Genomic DNA, 19806 nt, shown 5'->3' with positions numbered 1-19806 from the left:
AAGGATGCCTTCTTTTGTCTTTGGGAACCAGGAGGATGAAGAAAGCATAGTAGTCAGCATCTATTAAGGACAAAGCACAGGAACAGGAGAGGAATTAACAGGTGAAACCAAGGGCTAAGGAAACCTGAATAGAGGAGGAATTTAGACAAATTAAGGGTGATCGATCTGAATAGCATATCGTGAGTCTGATTATTCTCCAGTCTGCTTTCTGTCAAGTAACTTTTCTGTCTTTTTTAATAGTTATTTTCTTTCTTCAGTTCCCTTTTTCTGTTCTGATCCTCTCATTGTCTAGAGAAATTGAGACAGAAAAGGCTTATATACTTTTAATTGCTCAGCTACCTACGTACCTAGGAGACCTGTCAGTCTAGTACTACAAGGTCACTACCAGATCTCTTCCAAAAGGTAGGAGTCTTTCCTAACAGATGTGGCCTAGTTCAGCCATAATGTAGGGGCTTCCCATAGCCTTTATTATTCATACCAGGGAAACAGACTCTTTACCCTTGAAGAAACCTGCTAGTCTGTCTCCTCCATTGTCTCATCAAGAATGTCTCTGCTATTAAGTCTCCTGGTAAAGCTCCTTTGTTCAGCTCAATTCTGAACCCAATTTACTCTGGTATAATAAATAAATAAATAAATAAATGTGTGTCTAATTGTTTATACAAACACGGTACGTGTATTTCAGCTATCGACTGCATTCTGGACGGAAAACATCATGACCTAAAGGCAGGAGCCACTGCTGTCACGCTCTTGACAGAGTGGAGATAAGTTTCTGTACGCAAACTGTTCAAGGTGAGAGCAGCCGAGGCTCACACACGGCACTGGCAGGACTGGTAGGGCTGCATAGGTTTGTCTCCGTACTTTTGTACAGCCCTAGCAGTTATCCCATGGTACTGCCGGACAACCACGCACTCGAGCTGCTGGTGTTTCCACTCCCTGGCACACAACTGAGCCCAAGCAACCCGGCAGCCCCAGCCCTCAACCAAGTTCTAGCCGCCTGCCAGACCCGGCCTGCCATCATTCCTTCCGTTATTTCCCAAGTGATTGCCGGACTGGAAGCGTTTTAAACCCGCCATTCCCCATTCCCTCCTTCCACGTTCGCAGTGCGCAGGCACCGCCTTCAGGTGGGCGCTTCCTCGCGGGGGGCAGGCAGAGGGACAGAGGGACAGAGGGACGGCCCGGAGCCGCCCCTCTCCCCGCCTCTTCCTCTGCCTCTTCCTCTGCCTCTTCCTCTGCCTGGTGGGGTCGGCAGCCGGCCGTTGGTGAGCGCGTGGGGCGGCGGTTGGGCCTCGTGCCCCCCGTGAGGGCAGCGGGTCCAGGGTGAGGGGCGCCTGAGGGGAAAATGGCGGTGGCGGAGGAGGTTGGGGGTGCGCTCCATGTCTCCATGGGGGCTGCCGCCCGTGGCTGTCCCCCTTCCTAGGCATGGCAGAGCAGCTCCTCGCTAATTGGCAAAGCTCCTACCAGCGCGTTGGTAGCAGTCGTTGACTGTAGCGAGGAACACGGCGAGCCTGGCGGAGGGGCGCGGCGCGTTGGCGGGCCTTTGACTTGTTGGGTTTTCCCTTAAGCGGTCGGTACTCGGGCTTTAAACGAGTCTTTCTACCTTTTTATTTATTTATTTATTTATTTTAAAGGTTTCTTTATCGGCCCGGAGGCCGGAAGTGCAGAGACGCCATTGAAGTTCCTCTCCCCGCCGAAGAGCCACGTGGCCGGGTATGTGCTGCCCTCAGCTCTTGGAAGGGAGGTTTGGAGCAAAAATAATACCCTCACACCGCTTTGCAGTTTAATCGCTGTACAAAAACTAGCAGGGTTTCGACTGATCAGCACGGAAATCGAGGTATAGGCTTGATTTTTATTGACTTTGATTTTGATTTATTCTGTTCGTTTGGGTTTTTTTAAGCCATACTTGACTCGTGTGTGGATGCTCATCTTTTACTGACAGAAAAACATAACCAAGAGCAAAAGTGTGCATTGCTATCTGTGCAAGGGGCATAGCTTTAATGATCAGCACATTGCTAATTTAGTGAAGTGAGTGCTTAGAGTGATCTGGAATTGCTGGAGCAGGGAGAGGTGTCTAGATGATTGTAATAGTTTTGTTTCAGAGCAGCTTACAACTTCTAGGAAGGCATTGTACTGTTTAGTAATGTTCTCTGCCTTGCGTGTTTTCAGTAGCAATATTAAATTGCCTCAAATTTAAATTGCTTCTAATTGCCTTTACAGGGGAAAAACGTTCTGGAGTTGTGATGACAGAAGATGGGGCTAAATTCAACGTGGAGTAGTTGTAACTAGAATTTCAAACTTTTACTTAACTGAAGGGTGGATGTGTCTGAGCTTCTAGAATTAATGCTCTTTGCAAGCAGTAGTATTTCTGGTTGTCAAACAGAGTAGGCAAATCCTACTTTTGGGCTAGGTCTTAATTTCACTTCAGACATAAATGAGCTTTTCTAATTAAGGTGAAACCTACAGCCTAGACGTTCTGCAGTCTCTCTCTGCTCTTTACAAAAAGCACAGAGGACCTGGGATCTAGCTTAATGTGCTTGAAATTAGCCTTGACTCTTGCAGCTCTGTCTCAAACACTGTTCACAGTGTTTTGTATTTAGCAACGTAGACCTGCCTGTCCCTGTGGCAAACGCATCTCTTTCTGATTGTCTGGTGCCCAAACAAACTGGAATGCATGGGCCACAAAACTCATGGAGGAACAGGAAATTACTTGACAAAAGCTGCTAGCATAACAAGCAAGCGCACAGGCATATTGGTCAGGTTAACTTATGTTCACCTACCCTTATGGGGGTGCACAGCCACTGAGGACCCCTGCTGAAGGGCAGTACCATGTGTGGGCAGGAGGAAAATGGTAGTACAGCACGTGCTAACCACGAGATAGCAGGGTTCTCCCCGCCTGGTAAGAGCGGTCTTGACCAATCGTATATACACAGGGTTACTGTGTGTGCTTTCTGATCTTATCAAGAATATGCATGGCGATGAACTGGCTATATGCCATTTACCCTGGAAACCAGATGGGAAAAAAGCACAAGGGAACACTATAAAAGACAGTACTTTTGCAAGACATTAGGGACCCTCCACACCAGATCACTGAAGACAGCAGATCAATGGGATGCTATGGTGGTGACCATCACTTGCAATCTGTAAGATCCCTTTGCTTTTATTTCCATACTTTTTCTATTAATTTTTTCTTAACTACCACTTCTCTTTTGATCCACATATAAAAGTAATCTGGTAGACAACATTTGACCTTGTTTGTGTCTTAATCTCACTGTGGGTGAATCACAAACTACTCCACGAGCAATCGGAACAGGACAGCTTCGTCCACAAATTACATTAACCTTATCCCAACTATGTTTTTTTTCTGTGCTGCCTTCCAAAATTTGTCTGCTCCTGCCTTAGGGCCATCTCTAAATTTTAAGCTATTACAATCTCTCAGTTGTTCAGTGGCTATGCTGTCACATGGCTGACCGTACTGCAGTATTTTTAAATCTGATGATGTGCACCTTTTGATGGCTGCTTTTCTGCTGCTAAATAAACTGCCTTAGAAAGGTCTCAAGGAGTATACGTGTAGTCCAAAAGACAAAGGTAAGTTTGGGAAGTCTAGAAAATGCATGTGAACATCCACAGTCTTAATTTCAATATATGCGATTGTGATGCATTCAAATGTATTAATGAGTCAATAAAAAGACATTGAGATTCACTGAAAGTGTCGCTTCTTCCTTATAAGTGTACTGATAACAAAGACTAGACTTGCCTACGAACTTGGGAATCACTGATGCATGGCTAAACGTGCTTGTTGTGTGGATACACATCTTGGTAGCTGGGCCTTGTATTTGCAGCTCTGTGTGGTTTCAGGCCAAAGTAGTGACTGACTGATTCTGTCTGGGAAACATTCCACAGGCCACATGGTCTTAATCAGACATTACTGCTGCAGGGGAGGACAAGTATTTTGAACATAACCAATAGCTCAGTTCTAGTTGTTGAGGGATGTTTTACCTAATGTGGTTTAAAGAATGGGACAAGATCAAGCTTTCACTTCCGAAATGTGTAAGCAAACTTAGTTGTAGATAATTGCAGTTCTCTGCCAGTTAGAACTTCCTGTGGAATATCTTTGTTAGTAAGGAAATCCTTTGCAAATCATTCCAAACTGAAAAATTGAAGTGGATGGCTCTGAAAGAATGGAAACGATGGGGGGGGAGGGAGGACATCAAGCTAGAACTGAGATCAGGTAGGCACTGCAGTAAATCTAGTGTAGTTGATGACTGAGGGAGTAATAAAATCCTATTTGAAGTGGATGTGAGGGGAGTTGCAGATTTAAATTACAACGTGGATTAGATCTCAGGAAATGACTTAGTGAAGTTTTGGAATAGGAAAGTCTGGTAGGAAGACCAGGGAGCTGTCATCATAGGAAATTTTTTTTAGTACTGCCATTGATGACAAAATAAAGCTGAATGTATATTCTGTGTGGAGCTATAAGTGTTACTACACCTGTTTAATTGGTGGTGTGTGGTTACTTCTCTTTCAAGCAGCTCTGCATACAACCCTATCATATAATATTTCCTATGTAGGATTACAAATCTGTGACTGCCAAATCTGGTAGCTGATAATCACGAGCATGTACTGTGAATTTCCTCTTATCTGAAAGTGGACTTCTGCATTAACGTGTGCTTTCCTAAAAGAAGCTAGCCAAGCTGTTCTAAAAGGGCAGTTACTTGGTTATCTTGAACAAGAAAATGCTAGGTTGCTGGTGGCCAAGAGAGGGCTGCAGCTATGTCCAGAACGAGGTGAGGGCAGCAAGGTGCTACAACCCCAGGTGCAGTTGGGATGGCTGGTCTGTCAGGGACCCATCATGTGAAATGGTTTGCTCAGGTTTTGAGGTCTGTTTTCTGTGACTGGCTTTGATTCCATGGAAAAAGCCAGATGTAGGCAAACAAAATAGGAAGAAGCAGGAGTAGGGTTGGAGATCAGTTACTCCAGGGATGTGAAAGGCATTAAACAGTATTAATAAAGAGTACAAAATGTAAGAAAATAGCATGAAGGTCTGTAGAGAAGCATTTTCTTTCAAGTTTGCTGAAGTGCTAAGTTTAGGCCTTCTGGTGGCAGCCTTTAGCTATGGCATGCTCGTGGCTGTCTGTGTGTTATCCAAAAAAGCCTTTCGTATCTCCTCTTACCAGGCAATAGCTGCCTTTTTTTGATCAATGTTTCATCAGTTTCAGTGTATAATAAGTTGTTTTTTAATTAGTTGCCCTTTGAAAACCGATCTCTCTGGCTCCTGTAACTGAGGATCCTTTTGCATTAGTGCTTGTAAGTCACAGGAGGGCCATGCAGCTCTCCTGTCAGTTCCCTGTGGGAGCCAAATCACGAGTCACTGGGATTTCCACCTGAGTCTCATCATTGGGGGAAGTAGCTTTAAGATTCTTGGGAACAGGTTGTGGCAGGCAGGACACAGGCTGAAGTAACAAGCCTGATGGCTTCACCCGGCCTCCAGGTCAGATATGTGAACATCTAGTTTGGAGCTCCTTTGCTGTATATTTAGGATTTACACAGTGGGTTTCAATCAAGGGAGGATTTTTATTTTTTTTTTCAGGGTTATGGTCAAATAGAAGAGTTTGAACTCTGATGTTTATTGCAAGTATCTCTTGTGAGAGCTCTTAGAGAGATTATGTAGCCTTTCCAGTGGTAGAAACTTTCTACAAGCATGCAGTCCCCTGCACAGACGGTAGTTAAAATCTGTTTTCTTCGTTACTGAAGTAATGACAGAGGTATTCTTACATGAAGCAGCTTTTTCGTTTCTCTGTGGTTTAGGATGGCTTGTTTTTCAGGATTTCTCCTAAAATTTAATTCCCAAACAACTGTTTTTCTATTTTTCCCATCCATTCATCTTGCATTTTAGCTCTTACCTTCATAGATGCTACTTACTTTTCTGCACCCTGCTCCATCTGCAGTTACATCCAGCAGTTCACACCTCTCCACCTTGTACCCAACCCGGTCTTTTTCCTTTGCAAAGGTAAATACAAGCTTCTTTTTGAATTTGTTCATCCTTGCTTTGTTATATTTGCAGGAAATTGTGATCAGCTTCTGTTTTCTATGGAAAATAAATGGAATAGGACTTGCTGCATGTGAGAAGGTACATAGTTTGGATGGGGTAGGTCTGAAGTCTTAATACCTTAGCTAACTGCATGTGCTGTTACTCAGCACAAAAAAAATCCAACTTTTTTGTTACCACTAGCTTACTGATTTCATGCAGAGTTTCTTGTTCTCCTATCTGCTGCATCAGCCTAATTGTTTTAGCCTTCTAATATATGGTAAGTAATGTTCTGTAATTGCAAATCTGAAATCATAACAGCATTATTTTTTTTTTTACTATAAATATTGTAGCACTTGAAAGTATGAAAGTCCTGTTCTAACACCAAAAAAGGGTAGAGAGTATTTATTCAGGACTGATTTCTTGTTAAATATAAGTCTTTATGGTGCTGTAGTTATTTTTTTTCCAGAAATAAGACAGCTGAGGTTGTAGATATTTTGTATATAATGCCCAGAAAATGGGATCTTGTTTTATCTGTGGTTCAGTGCTTACACATACCATGCCTATACTTTAGAGAGTTGTTGAAAGTTAGAATGTATTTTAAATGAGTTTGTGTGTCAGTGCCAGAAATGCTTCCCTGTTCTTTGATTCTGATGTTTTGTCTCTGGAAGATAGACAAAAACTTAGGAAGTTAAGAGGGACTACGTTTAACTATAGATCTTCAATATTGTGGAAACTAGATAAATTACACGCTGTTTAAGATGGTCATGTAATCCAGTAATAGAAGTGACAAGTGTTTTCTTAATTTATGCTACTGTAAGCAATGTGATCAGCCTGCTTTAACAACAAAACCTCCACAACCAGGTATGAACTAAAAAGTTAAACAAAGGGGAGTGCAGCAAGGGTCATCAAATTCTTAAATGTTCTTAATAGTGTAGGCTAGACTTGCTCATGACAGCCTAACCAAGCACTAGGAATTCCGTGGTATAGGACAAACTTTCATCCCTAAGAAAATGTCCTCAGGCTTAGGTGCTTTTTCAGTATTTTCAAGAGCAGCCTTCTTCATTTATGAAAACTGACACACAGGTTACCCAGCTGATGTCCCTGCAGCATCTGCTTGTACATTATGTATAGAAGTTCTAGTCAGTGTGGCAGCTTTTATTGCATACGTTTATGTCGTCAGGCTCAGTGAACAAAAATGAGAATGGCATAACATAAAGACAATTTCACTTTCTTTAGAAACTAAAAAAGGCATGCTGTTTGCATGGAAACTGTAGTGCAACATTTTAAATTCTAATTATTAAAGCATTCTATTAAAAGAGAAAAACTAATGAACTACAGTACTAAATCTAAATGTTTACTCCATTTAGTATGTAATTTCTTCTCCGTATTGTACTTCTGTCGTGCAACTCTTAAAGATTTCCCCTGTACATCACACATGTATTGCACTATGTAGTCTATTTCACCACAAGTCTCAAAATAATGGGTCTTTTATCAGTGGTTCTGAAGTTGACTAGCAGTCTTTCACATAGGTCTACCAGTAGGTGATCATAATACTACAATTTTATGGTAGGTTTTTAAATAATATACTTCACGCTAATCCAATAGTGCAGAATTAGAGAAAACTAAAATCTAAAAGCACCTCATGTATACTATTTTAGCACCAGTTCCAACAAGACATTTAAGCTAGTTGAAGACTAAATTTGAGGTCGGAGAGAAATTGAGGGATAAGTATGCACTCACTTGCACTAGCATTGTCACTTTTTGTATGCAAATAAAGTTGTCTTGGATATTGTTACAACAGCAGAGACACAGAAGCAAACAGAAATGAATGAATGCCCACTTACAGCACAAATACAAACATCCTACTTTGTTCACAAAAGGCCACAATACTGTCACAGCTTGAGTGACTGGGGAAAGGAAACACAGGAGAACAGTAACTGGTAGTCACAGTTTGTACCACACATCTGCCATGTTTGTCTCACTGGGGTACTTCATGGCCCACAGCTTTCATTTCGTCATGTTAAGAAGGTTGTTTGTTAAAAACGTACTATGCAGAGTACACTTAGAGGCAGTCCAGTTGGCCTTAGAGCTTACAGATGTAGTATGGACTTTCATGGTTCACTGTTGACTGGAGTTAGTCTCAGGCTAACTATCTGAAAGACTGATCCCAATTAGTGTTGCACTAAAATGGTAATTGCTTCCTCTGTTCTCTGTGATAATACTAGATTGGACATTAGGAAGAACTTTTGCACAGAGAAGGCAGTCAGGTATTGGGTGGGGCTGCCCAGGGAAGTGGAGGAGTGCCCATCCCTGGAGGTATTTAAGAGCCATGTGGACGTGGAATGAAGGGAAGTGGTTTGGTGGTGGGACTCGGTAGGTCAGGCTGGTGGTTGGAGTTGATGGTCTCAAAGGTCTCGTCCAACCCAAATGATCCTGTGATTTTAAGTTTAATGAGGCGGCCATTTCTGAAAAGATAGTAAGTTGTTTAATTTTTGTCTTGACATTACAGTCACTTTTTATTGGTGCATTTTTATAATAAACCATTAAGGTTTTCTTAGCCTGGGGAAAGTATTTGTGAAAGGAATTAACACAGGGAATCAAGATACATAAATACTTTATAAGTCACTGAAAACTGTAGCTCATAGGTATTGCTAAATGACATTTAGAATATAAGAGGGCATTAGAGAACATACGACAACTAGTTCTTCATGTAGTATCATAAGTTACTATTGACTAATTTGAGCAGTTACTGGATAAAAGATTTTTGAGACTTTTGAGGTTACTGATTTCAGATAATTCGCACTTTTCCTATGAGACCAATCTGAAACAGTATTGCACCTAAACATGAGAATGTTGTCAAAGTATTACACAAATTACTGTATTGTACAAACTACTGTTTCTACAAACTACCGTAGAAAACAGTAGTTTAAGACTTCATAGACCTTTTTAGATAGGCATTGTCTGAACACCTCCTTGATCTCACTCTTACAGCTGTGGAGGGAAGCTTTGCAGGGAAACTACCTTCCAGCGTACTACCTGCTTCACTTGGGAATGTGCTTTATGAACTAAGCTGTAATAATGTTTATCAGGCTAGCTGGGCATCTGACTATTGACACTTACTTTCCTTCTAACACTTAATACATAAAATTACTTACCAAGAATCGCCCTGTTCATGGTCTCATCAGCTAATGAAACATGAGTCCAAACCAGAAAGCTGAGTATAAGATCATAGGAATAATAAGAAACCAGTCAAGAACTGATGAAACAAACTAGACTGAAAATGAACTCTGAGATCTGTAATTAGTTCCAGAAAATCTTGGAGCATAAGTAGCTTGGAGCTTCCCATGAACAGCGAGTCTGAAAGGGACCTCTCCAGCTGGCCTGCTCCAACATTATTCTAAGCTGGAGGTCACTTTTCCACTTATCATAGGTGCATGGTAGCTTGTTCACGCAATATAAACTTCCTCAAAACAGAAGGATTTTGTTTGCATAGTAGTCCCTGACTGGAAAGGTTGTGTGTATACAGCTTGGATTTAACAAAAACAGAAACACCACGTGAATCAGGAAAATGTGTGTTTCCACCCACTGTGGGCCCCAGCTGTGTGCACTCTGCTGTTCAAGCTGTCCTGCCTCAAACCTTGTTAATTGAGTTTGGTTTTGATTAAGGACATTCATAGTTTGGTCACGCTTTTTATCCAGGGGACAAAAGATGAAACTTTGGTGTAGACACCTGGAGAATCTTTCACTCCGCAGCCATAGCCCCAGGAGGTCACACCATACACGACCCAGCTTTCCCCTGGGCGTTCACACATCAGCGGTCCCCCGCTGTCTCCTTGACAGCTGTCGACACGTTTCTGTTCCTGGACGTTTCCAGCACAGAGCATTCTTCCTGTGAATCTCCTTTTATAACGCTCTTCACATACCCTCTTGGGAAGTAAGGGGATGGCAGCTTGTTGTAATGTTCTTGAATAAGCCCTTCCTGAAAAGAGGACTCAAGTTACTGTCTCAGTATGATGCTTTGTCTCAGAAACATAAATAGCATTGGATCCAATTTATGCTGTCAATCCTTTTCACTGTTTCGGCATTAAGTGTACTGAAAATAATAATAAGTATTGAAAAAAAAATGTGCGTTACATACAAGATTTAAATATAGAGAGACACTTTTTTTTAAAAAAAGCTCAGAGTTTAAGATTTAGACCTCATGTAAATCTCACTGGCTTCTGCCAAGGTTTGAATTTATTGTGTTATAAACACACTTTTTGTGACTTTTAGAATATATGCTGTAAAACTTCTATGGGGCATTTATTTATTTTATTTTATTTATTTATTTTTTCTCTCTAGCTTGCACCTTTTTTTCCGTTGGAAACATGGGAAACTAAAGCTGGAAAGTTGTTTGTTTGTTTTTTTTTTTCCTAAGGTAAAATCCTACTGGTTGTGACTTAAGTATGACTCACATAGTGAGATGAAATTTCAGCTGAAGCACTGCAATTATGTAATTTCTTACCATAATTAGAGGCAATTACTGCAGCGGCTAATGTTTTCTTAAATAGATGCCCTAACTAAACAATACTGCAGAACTTTCAGTGAATTGTGTAAAACGCTAAGTAATGAATTAAAAATGGTTCTTAGAAAAGAAAAACAAAAAAGGAAAGAAAAAAAAAAACAGACCTACAAGTTTATCTCCTTGTAGTACACTGACCTAGACAGCTGTCCATACAGTTTGACGCATAGAAAGAGGAAGAACTGATACTTGGCCTTGCCTCTGCCAGTTCAAGTGAATCAGTGGAACAAAGCAGCAAGCGTGGTTGCTCTCTTGCACTGTATTCAACCTCACAAAAACATGACAGTGAAGTGTGTTTATTAACTTGTAAAATACTTTAGGGAGAAAGACCCTTGAAGAATAATAGTCCTGTATTGACCTAAAAAATGACTAGCTAGTTTATTCCAGAAACCTGGATTGCAGGTTGTATTGAGGCTCTCAAGATTTGGCAAGATCTTTTCTCATATAAATCCAGCTGCTGATTAAAAATGTCAATGGTAACAAGAGAGGCTAAAAATGTTACTTGAAATTCTACTATGTGTTTATTTTCTATCCATGCCTCCATCGAAGCAGAGTAATTTAGATAGCCTTTCTCAAGTATCTCTTGTACTCACCTAAAAACCCTAAATATATTAGAGCTGCTAGTTACGTTTGGGGAAGGGGGAGGTGATATGCTGTTATTCAGGGTGTGCCAGGCAGCAAATAAGCCTTTCCTTCATGCTTGTCGATCTTAATGAGGCCATTATACCAACTGGTTTGTATGACATGGTTAATCACCACTTCTCAAGCACAAACTAAATTCACTAAACAAAGCGTTGTCCTTCCTGTTTCAGGACCAGGAGAGAAAATATTTCTGTATATAAAAAGAGTAAAATTGTTACTTTTTAGCATTTCCTCACTTCAAGTATTCAATTTCCTTTTTTTCAGTAAGCAGCCTCAGGTAGCGAGATCAGAGGGTGGAAATCATTAAAACACTTTTACCTGTGTCACCCCATCCTGTGATGTAACAGCTAGGAGCAGTTTTCTGTGGTCTCTCTCTCCATAAGGGCAGGCAGGCAGGTAAGACATGGGTACTGAATCTGGCACACTGTTCCTCCGGGCCCTGTAGCCTCACCAGTGCAATGTCATAGTCGCTGCTGTCAGGCCTGTACTCTTTATGTATCACAATCTGTTGGACTCCGATTTCTTCCTCGTACTCTTCTGGTACCAGCGTATGATAATCTCCCACTCGCACGGCGTAGTTCCGAGTGTTATTGCCATACCTGAGATTGAGATTAAAGCAAACAGGGCTCGCTCATGCAAAGTCAGATTTGATCAGTGTCTTTATTCCTCACATATAGCAATACCAACATTGTTGTTTTTTTTTTTACGAGCAATACTGTTAAGTATTACTTACTATACTATATTACTTGAAGTTCAAGTGTCTCCTAAAGAGTACCTTCTAACTTTTCCTGGCATTCCGGATTAGCTGATGTTCCTTTCTGTATGTTTACATACGCGCAATTTCTTACAGCCATTCGCTTTGACTGGCACTTAACTTCAAAGGTGCAACCAAATTGTGTGTTATAAATGTATTTAGTAAGGGTAACACAAACTGCCAGTGATTCTAACTAAAAGTTGAGTACTTAACATCATTGTAATGCCCTAAATAATTACTGAAATTAAAACAGTATTCAAGCTAGCTTTGTAGGTTGGCTGTGAAAAATCTTGAGGAAGGAAAATGCTCTTTTAATTCTACAGACAGATAACCTGATAAAAACATCTTTGGTTAACTAAAGGTATATTAAGGAAAATGAAGTCTATGTGAATTATGAACACCTATTCTCAAAGTGACAGAAAGCCTTTAAGTCAGATTTGTTATCATGACCCCAATCTATTCAGCATTTAAGACTAAATGGTAAATACTTTAAGAGGTGATTACTGTGGCTGAAATAACATTTTTTTATGCATGCCTTTGGAGATTTTGAATTACAGGGCACACAGCTCTTCTCAGGAAAATGCAAACAAGGGAGTAGTGTTGAGTGTACTTATTTATTTTAAAATCTGGCAAAAGCTTGGATTCTGACTCCAGCTCCTTGAAATTTCTAGAAGTATTTTTTTGTAAGCTTCTTTAACCAAAATCAAACAAAAAACACTTGAATGTATCTCACTCTCGTGCATTAGATCTCTTTCTCATTTCTAGATTAGTCTGTCTCTTGTTTTTTTGGTTGGTTGGTTGGTTATTTTTTCATTTTAAAAGCTCACTAAGACCTCAGTTAGTTCTTTTCCTGATAGAATATATGGTACAATTCCATGGGAGTACAATTAGCACCCAATACATTGTTTTTACTTTTGTTTGCTCTTAAGGATTTTTTTCAGAGTAATAAAGATTGATAGGTCTTAACTAGTTTCTGGAGTCATATGTATGGTCATATTTGTCCATCTGAAGTATGACGTCAGTGAAATCCTAAATTCTGCATCCTTACAGATAATCTGTCAAAATCCTTGCCATCTGCCACCTGCCAGGAATTTCTGCTCTGAAACTGGTGAATCCCCTCTTGGGTCCCTGTTACCACATCTATTACACCAGAAAAGGCTAATCACATTGTACTTTGCTGAGACAGTATGCTCTTCTCAGTCTACCTTTATAGTATCATTACTCTGAGCTATTATGTGGGAGCCAGGAAAAGTATAATCTGGCACTGGATTGAAAACACTTTTTTTTTTTTTTTTTAATAGCAGTGCTGTGATCTATTCTGTAACCTTGGGTGAGTTTCGTCATGTTCTCTTTTCCTTTTGCCAACTAAGTGGCTTTCCTTTATAAAGGAGAAAGCTGTGCATTTTCATTAAGTTAAAATATTATGTAGTATAGGCATTACTTCACACAGCTTTTTTTCTAGTGTTATTTCTGTGAAAGTGGATTTTTTGTAACTTGTGTGTCTTTACAGTAAAATGCTTTGGATATTGCTGTGTCAGTTTGTACTGAATAGGTTCTCTATATTTGCTCATTGTTACTTCTGGAAATTTTGAGAAACTATTATTCAAAGTTTAATTTAACATGTTTACATATGGATACACTTGAAAAGCAAGTTTTCCTGGCCCATGAGAAATACTTTTCAGTAATGCTTTAGCATTCCAAGTTAGAGACTTTCATATAGAAAAGTAAAAATCAGGGGGGAAATATTATTTCTCTAGTTATGCTTTGGACTCTGTATTGGTTGCTTTGGCCATCTTTTTGTCATGGCAGTACCCGTAACGTGCTCACTTCTTTGACCGAAGACATATCACTATGATATACATGTACAAGGCAGTTTGAATACACTGTGAAAACTGAACTGACAGACACCAGTAGTTTGTTTTCTTGTGTAAGCTGATGAATTCATTGGTCCTCTGTGAAACTTGGGTAGCAAGGGAATAAAGCACTCACCTGCGGAACTGGCAGCACAGCTCTGTGCCCCCCTCCAAAGTGGATGAGGGCAGTGTGAGACAGGAAGCTGAATGCTCAGGGTGCACAGTGTGTTGGGGAGCAAGCTCTCTGGGCTGATTACCAGGGCTTTAAACTAGGTTTGACGAGGGAAGGGAGGGGAGCTAAAAGTGACAGAGAAGGGCTGGGGGAAGTTGTCACTGCTGTCACTGTTGAAGATAGTAGGGAAAAACCTCTGAGTTGTCCCATAGGATCATCCGAGGGCTCCTCAGAGAAAGCAATGATCCTGGTACCCCGTCCGGAATCTTCTTGCATCCCTCCAGAGGTAACTGTGCCTGCTGCTTCCCTAATGTGCCTGTATACCAATGTGCGGAGCATGGGAAATAAACAGGATGAGCTCGAGATCTGTGTTCGGTCACAGGGCCACAATCTCGTTGCAATCACAGAAATCTGGGACAGCTTACATGACTGGAACACTGTCATGGAGGGCATCTTCCATATGAGGAAAGGCTGAAAGACCTGGGTCTGCTCAGCCTGGAGAAGAGAAGACTGAGAGGGGATCTCATCAATGTGTATAAATACCTGAGGTGTGGGAGACGGGAATTTGGCCAACCTCTTTTCAGTGGCTTGCGAGGACAGGACAAGAGGTAATGGCCACAAGATAGAGCACAGGGAGTTCCGCACCAACATGCGAAAGAACTTCACGGTGAGGGTGATGGAGCACTGGGACAGGCTGCCCAGGGAGGTTGTGGAGTCTCCTTCTCTGGAGATATTCAAGGCCCATCTGGATGCCTACCTGGGCAACCTGCTGTAAGGAACCTGCGTTGGCAGGGGGGTTGGACCCGATGATCTTTTGAGGTCCCTTCCAACCCTTACAGTTCTGTGATTCTGTGATTAAGCAGTCTTCTTTCACTGTTACGAAATGTATTTGCAGAATGGAAGTGATGAACGGCATCTAAGTGTGTAATAGCACTGGGGTGGATTATGCAGTCGACTGAGTGTCACCCCTTGCACAGGGTGAGATTACAAAGACCCTCAGCTGGTGCGTTAGCCTTCTTTGTAGGATCTATTTCCCTAGAGTAAATTACAAAAAGGAAGCTGGCACAGAAATACTTCCCTTACTGTTGCAGTAAAATGGCTTTGTATTATTTTCCCTTGAAATATTCTAATTTAAATGTAAAACCCCCACTTAGTATAGGAGGTGGAAGAGTTATGGGTTTGTTATTGACATCTCCTTCAGTTATATTTTTCCACTAAAATTTCATAACTGTGTGATGACATTCCATTTAAGCATCTAAATGATAGAACTAAGCCCAATAAAATAAGTAAAATTATGGGTTTCTTTGCCAATTAACAGTACTAAATGGTTTGATAATATTTGCTAGTCATTGTTTATAACAATGTTAGTTGCCATTAAAAGCTATTGTAACTCTGTACCCCAGAATGAGCTGCTAGATACTATCTTTGAATACTTGAAAGTAATATTTTACTGTTTTTTGGTACACGTCTGAGTGTTACTATATTAGAATACAAATGTACCAGGTCATTAGCATTGAATATATTTTGCCTGACATAATCTGCCAAAAACATTTCCAAAAGGTCACTGAAAATGCTGTCGTATAATTTATAGATACACTTCTGGCTCTGTGCAGCAGATCACATGTAAGTGCTATTCTAAAAATGACATGGTCAATCTAATTTCTTTTTTTATTTCATGCCTCATATTTCTAATTATCCAAAGTTAGTATTTTTTCATGTATAGGTCTGAAAATTCCCTGTAGCTGTCAGAACCAGTCAGGACAAATCTTGCTAATCAGATGGGTGGGTTATAAAAGGAAAAATAGCTTCAAACAGCCTTCTATCTCAATTGTATATATGAAATCACAGAAACTAGTAATGCTACTTTACTGCTGGCAAACAATTTCTACCATCATGCAAAAAAAAAAAATTAAGTATTTAATTTTTTATCTATAATACAGTCTAGGTCACTTTTGTTGTTTAAGCAGTACTCCGATTTCCAGGATACAGGAAATGGTATACTAGACTTTCTCTTGTCTGTCTGTGGCAAATATGTGAAGATGGCATTTGATCTATAGTTAGTACTTAAAAACCTATCCTAGCCCTGAAGAAAATCACTCTGAGAGCATTAGGAAGTTCTGTCCTGTCTGTCCAGTGCCAGCTCAGAACCAAAGGGGTCTTCTCTCTTTTACACTAAACAGTAGTGCATCCATCATCTGCCAGAGCTGCATGCTTAGATTTAAGGTTGTGCTATTTTAAATGAAACATCTGGAGTAAAACAATTTGTAAGCATGTAATGAACAGTTCTAAGAGAGCCTGCTACAGACCCTTGAGTAGCTGAATGAACAGCCACTCATCTTCCCCTTATGTTGGTGTTCAGGAAAGGATCCAAAATGAGCATGCTTTTGGAAGCACATCCTTAGGACTTGGAGCCCCAGTGAAATAAGCAAGCCGTAGCAAAGAGCAGGTAATGTGTTCTCTGGGGAGTGGGGAACTGCAAGGACACAGTTCCAGGCACCGCAGTAACTAGTATCATCAAATGTGTAAAAGCATTCTAATAAAGAGGACAGCTGGGTAGCTAAGACCTTGATTTGTACACAGAAACAGTAACTGCCTTCCTGTGACCTTCCTTTCTTGCCTGTGCTTGAAGGTAAAACAACAGAAAGGACTGGTGTGTTTTCAAGCGTCTAATCAAAGGCTTTCTCAAGAGTTTAAGGTGCATCCTTAGTAATCACTATAGAGATGATGAATGGGAATATGAAGCCATTTTATATGAATTTTGATGACAGCAGCTGAAGTGCTTTCATAGGTCCACAGAAACAACTGGAATACCAGTGGAAGTAAGCAGTAATTTTATTGATTTTGACCATATCAACTTGAAATATTACTAAGAAAAATCTTTCATGATTTTCATGAACCATAAGAACAAAAAGAAGTACATCTGGCACTAAGCAAAGGTAATGATTCCTATTCACTTGAGTAAAAATATGCCTGACTCTTCTTTTTTACTTACTAGTGTACAAAAGGAAAGGCTCAAAAGTCCAAAGGTGCAGCCCACTCAGGCCAATTTTGGCAAATTTCCTCAGAACTGCAATGCAGTTCTTCTACACTTTTATTCCAGTCTGTACTGCAATCTTCTGTAGGAGTTCCAGTGAAATAATTGCTGTTGAAAGCTTAAAATATTACACCAACTTCCTTACTTTGCAAGTTGGTGGTTTTTTTTACTACAGTAACTTCATGGCAATGAATTTCTGATGTCAAAAATACTGAAAAGTTCATATAATAAAAACCTAATATGAGAATCGTTAGTAACAAAACGTTTCTGCAAAAATGTGAAAAGACATTTAGAAAAGCTAGATAATAGTTTGATATTGAGAACTGCAGAAAAAGTTGGACCAAGTAGACCAGATGTGATTTATAACAGAGTGTAAGTTGCAGTCTATGTGGAAAGAAGCTGAATTGGGCATAGTTTGCTAGATACAAGTATCGGAAAATGTCCTAGCATAGCATCTTAGGCAACTATTTCTTTGTTTGACGAAGTTCTATTAAAGGAGATACAATCTTTATTTAGATAGCTGCAAAAGACAAAATTTTGTTTGTGCTGTGAAATAACAGAGTAAGGCAGTTGCTCCAGTCTATTTGTGAAGAATGAGCAGAACTTGTTCAGTCTCACTAGAGTCCAGTTTACAGATCTACTTTCCTATTAGACTCTGCAAAATACGTAATAATGCTATACCTTACAAAGAGTTTTGGGGGACAAGTACAGCTAGTCACTATAAGAACATCAAGCATTTACAAAACAAACAAACAAAAACTGTTCCTGTGTTTGATGTTTGCTCAGTTGTCTTTGCTATAAGCTAAAAGACATAAGCTGCAGTTTTGTTGAAATAGAAAGATCTGTTAAAATATCAGAAGTTTTGCCTATGCCATGGAAATGCTGAAGGTTTGAATATAAATCTCTTGGATACACCTGGAATATTTCAATGAATTATTTTATCGTTTGTTTTTATCTGGGGGCAAAGGATGCCAGTTGTTTTTTGGTTGTTTTTTTTTTTAAATCAAAGTTGAACTCTTTTGAACAGTTTTCAATAGGCTTGAAACAGAATGTTTTTGCCTACACCCAGAAATGTGATGTAGTTTGAAAATGCACTACATTGTTAAAGGGAGACAGACCTACCTTTTAAAGCAGTGTGCAGCAGTGAGGACCCAGCAGCTGCTAATGAGAGTAGCACCACACAAGAGTCTTCCATCACCATGAGAAGATTTCAGTCGGAGGGCAACCTGCCATGGCCAGCCACCCCTGCAGAGAGCACAGACATTGCTTTCAGGGTACAAAAACGGAAAGGTAAGGTAGCTCATCAGTTACCTTGACTGCAAATCCCATGTAAGCTTCTTTGACTGACAGAACTTTCAAAGCATGGTATGTATCGAGTAGCAGTTGAGAATACCTCTATATTCCTGCAGCATCCACAATTCCATTTAACAATGGTTGGGATTTGTTAATGGATTGTTTGGACACCCAGCACTCTGAGCACTTCCTCCCACTGCGAATAATTTTAATTTTCCCTTCTCAGATTGCATTCATTATACCAGAAATAAATTCTATGGGTTTCTTGCCCAATACCATCCAAGTCAACAAACCAGAAAATTCCTGTCAACTGGTGAAGGAAAAGAAGGGAAATTCTTGAAAAATGTATCCCAGACTGCTTTCCTGTCTGAGTTGCTATCTGCCTTGTTGATCCTGAGCTGTTTAAAAAAGGAAGCTTACAGATCAAGAGGTCTAAAGCACAAGTAAAAGGTTAACACCTTGGTTCAGCCTGCAATCTTCTGTTCTGGGTAGTAGATTTGTGATGCATTATTGCAGGCCTATCAAGACAGGATGGATTGATTTTTGCCAGTTTAATAGATTAGCAAAATACACAATCTGAGAGGAAGAAAGAGGGAAAGGGATACTTCTGTAAGCAACAGCAACATCAGGAAAAAGCAACAGATATTTTCTGACTACTGTCAATTTGAATAGGTATGCGGGAGTACAGGAGCTGCACAAGATCATCTAGACCAGCATGCTGCATTTTGTGGAGGAAAATTAGGCAGTGAATCGTACCTTCTTTCGGTATAGGTAGTATTTATAGCCTTGTACCATATTCATAGCTCTCTTAGTATAGCTCACATCCTGGTATCAAGATATCCTCTGAAAATAAGTGAAATTACTATTTTGAAAATAAGAAATTTAACCCAATCCAGTAGCTAAACAGCCATAAGTATTTACAGATTTTCAACTAATACTCCAAGATTTTACTAATGAATATTTTTTAATTTCCCACCAAATTTGCCGAGTGTATTTCTGCTTCTCATGACAAACAAAAAAAAACCTACAGTAAAAGCATAAGTTATGCAAACAGCATATGGCAAATAGATGTCTTAGAAGCTTTATATTGAAAATGATGTTTCTTTACCAAATATTTACCGTAAAGAATTTTTCCCACCAATTATTCGCTTTTGTCGGCGGTGTAGTAATCTCAATCCACAAACAGAAGCAAGAGAATCTAAACCAGAAACAGAGATGGAGACAGTGTTAAACTTTAAAAAGCATCTATTTTGCAATGAGAGTTAACTAAAAAACACTACGTGTGTTTCATGACAGTTCTTATCAACCAAATTTTGCTCTGGGAATACACACTGAATTCTCTCAGACTCAGAAATTCTTTTTAGCTATTATTTTAACTGCGATCAAAGAGCAATTTACACAGTAGTGCTCTGCTTCTCAAGTGTACATCTGGACTTACTCCTAGGACTTTCTATGGGCTTCTTTCTTTATTA

General features: G+C 40.0%; 1 protein-coding gene, 1 long non-coding RNA gene and 1 other non-coding gene across 4 annotated transcripts in view; 2 read left to right on the top strand and 1 right to left on the bottom strand.

Annotated features, from left to right (window-relative positions):
* The first annotated feature begins 850 nt into the window (after window positions 1-850).
* LOC110352036 (uncharacterized) lies at window positions 851-3697 on the top strand. Its single transcript, XR_011808761.1, has 2 exons — window positions 851-1317; window positions 1629-3697. It is a non-coding gene; the product is annotated as an uncharacterized lncRNA (long non-coding RNA).
* On the top strand, window positions 1370-1493 carry LOC113843670 (small nucleolar RNA SNORA24). Its single transcript, XR_003497339.1, has one exon. It is a non-coding gene; the product is annotated as a small nucleolar RNA SNORA24 (small nucleolar RNA).
* Window positions 3698-7165: 3468 nt separating the features above from the next.
* PRSS12 (serine protease 12) overlaps window positions 7166-19806 on the bottom strand; it is a 38660-nt gene continuing 26019 nt past the window's right edge. The window contains exons 10-14 of one of the 2 annotated variants that reach the window (XR_003497082.3): window positions 19454-19532; window positions 18164-18286; window positions 11547-11827; window positions 9181-10004; window positions 7166-8490 (exon numbers count right to left, since the gene is read on the bottom strand). Coding sequence is in view for 1 of the 2 variants with exons in the window: in XM_027456788.3 (XP_027312589.3) it covers window positions 9697-10004; window positions 11547-11827; window positions 18164-18286; window positions 19454-19532 (791 nt within the window). In the remaining variant the exon portion in view is untranslated. Of the gene's footprint in view, window positions 10005-11546; window positions 11828-18163; window positions 18287-19453; window positions 19533-19806 lie in introns of both variants that reach the window. The other variant, XM_027456788.3, reaches the window with a different exon arrangement.

Source organism: Anas platyrhynchos, chromosome 4, assembly GCF_047663525.1.
Source record: "Anas platyrhynchos isolate ZD024472 breed Pekin duck chromosome 4, IASCAAS_PekinDuck_T2T, whole genome shotgun sequence".
NCBI classification, from domain to species: Eukaryota; Metazoa; Chordata; class Aves; order Anseriformes; family Anatidae; genus Anas; species Anas platyrhynchos.
The sequence above is the reverse complement of the archived record's forward strand: the minus strand, read 5'-3'. Positions and strand labels throughout refer to the sequence as shown.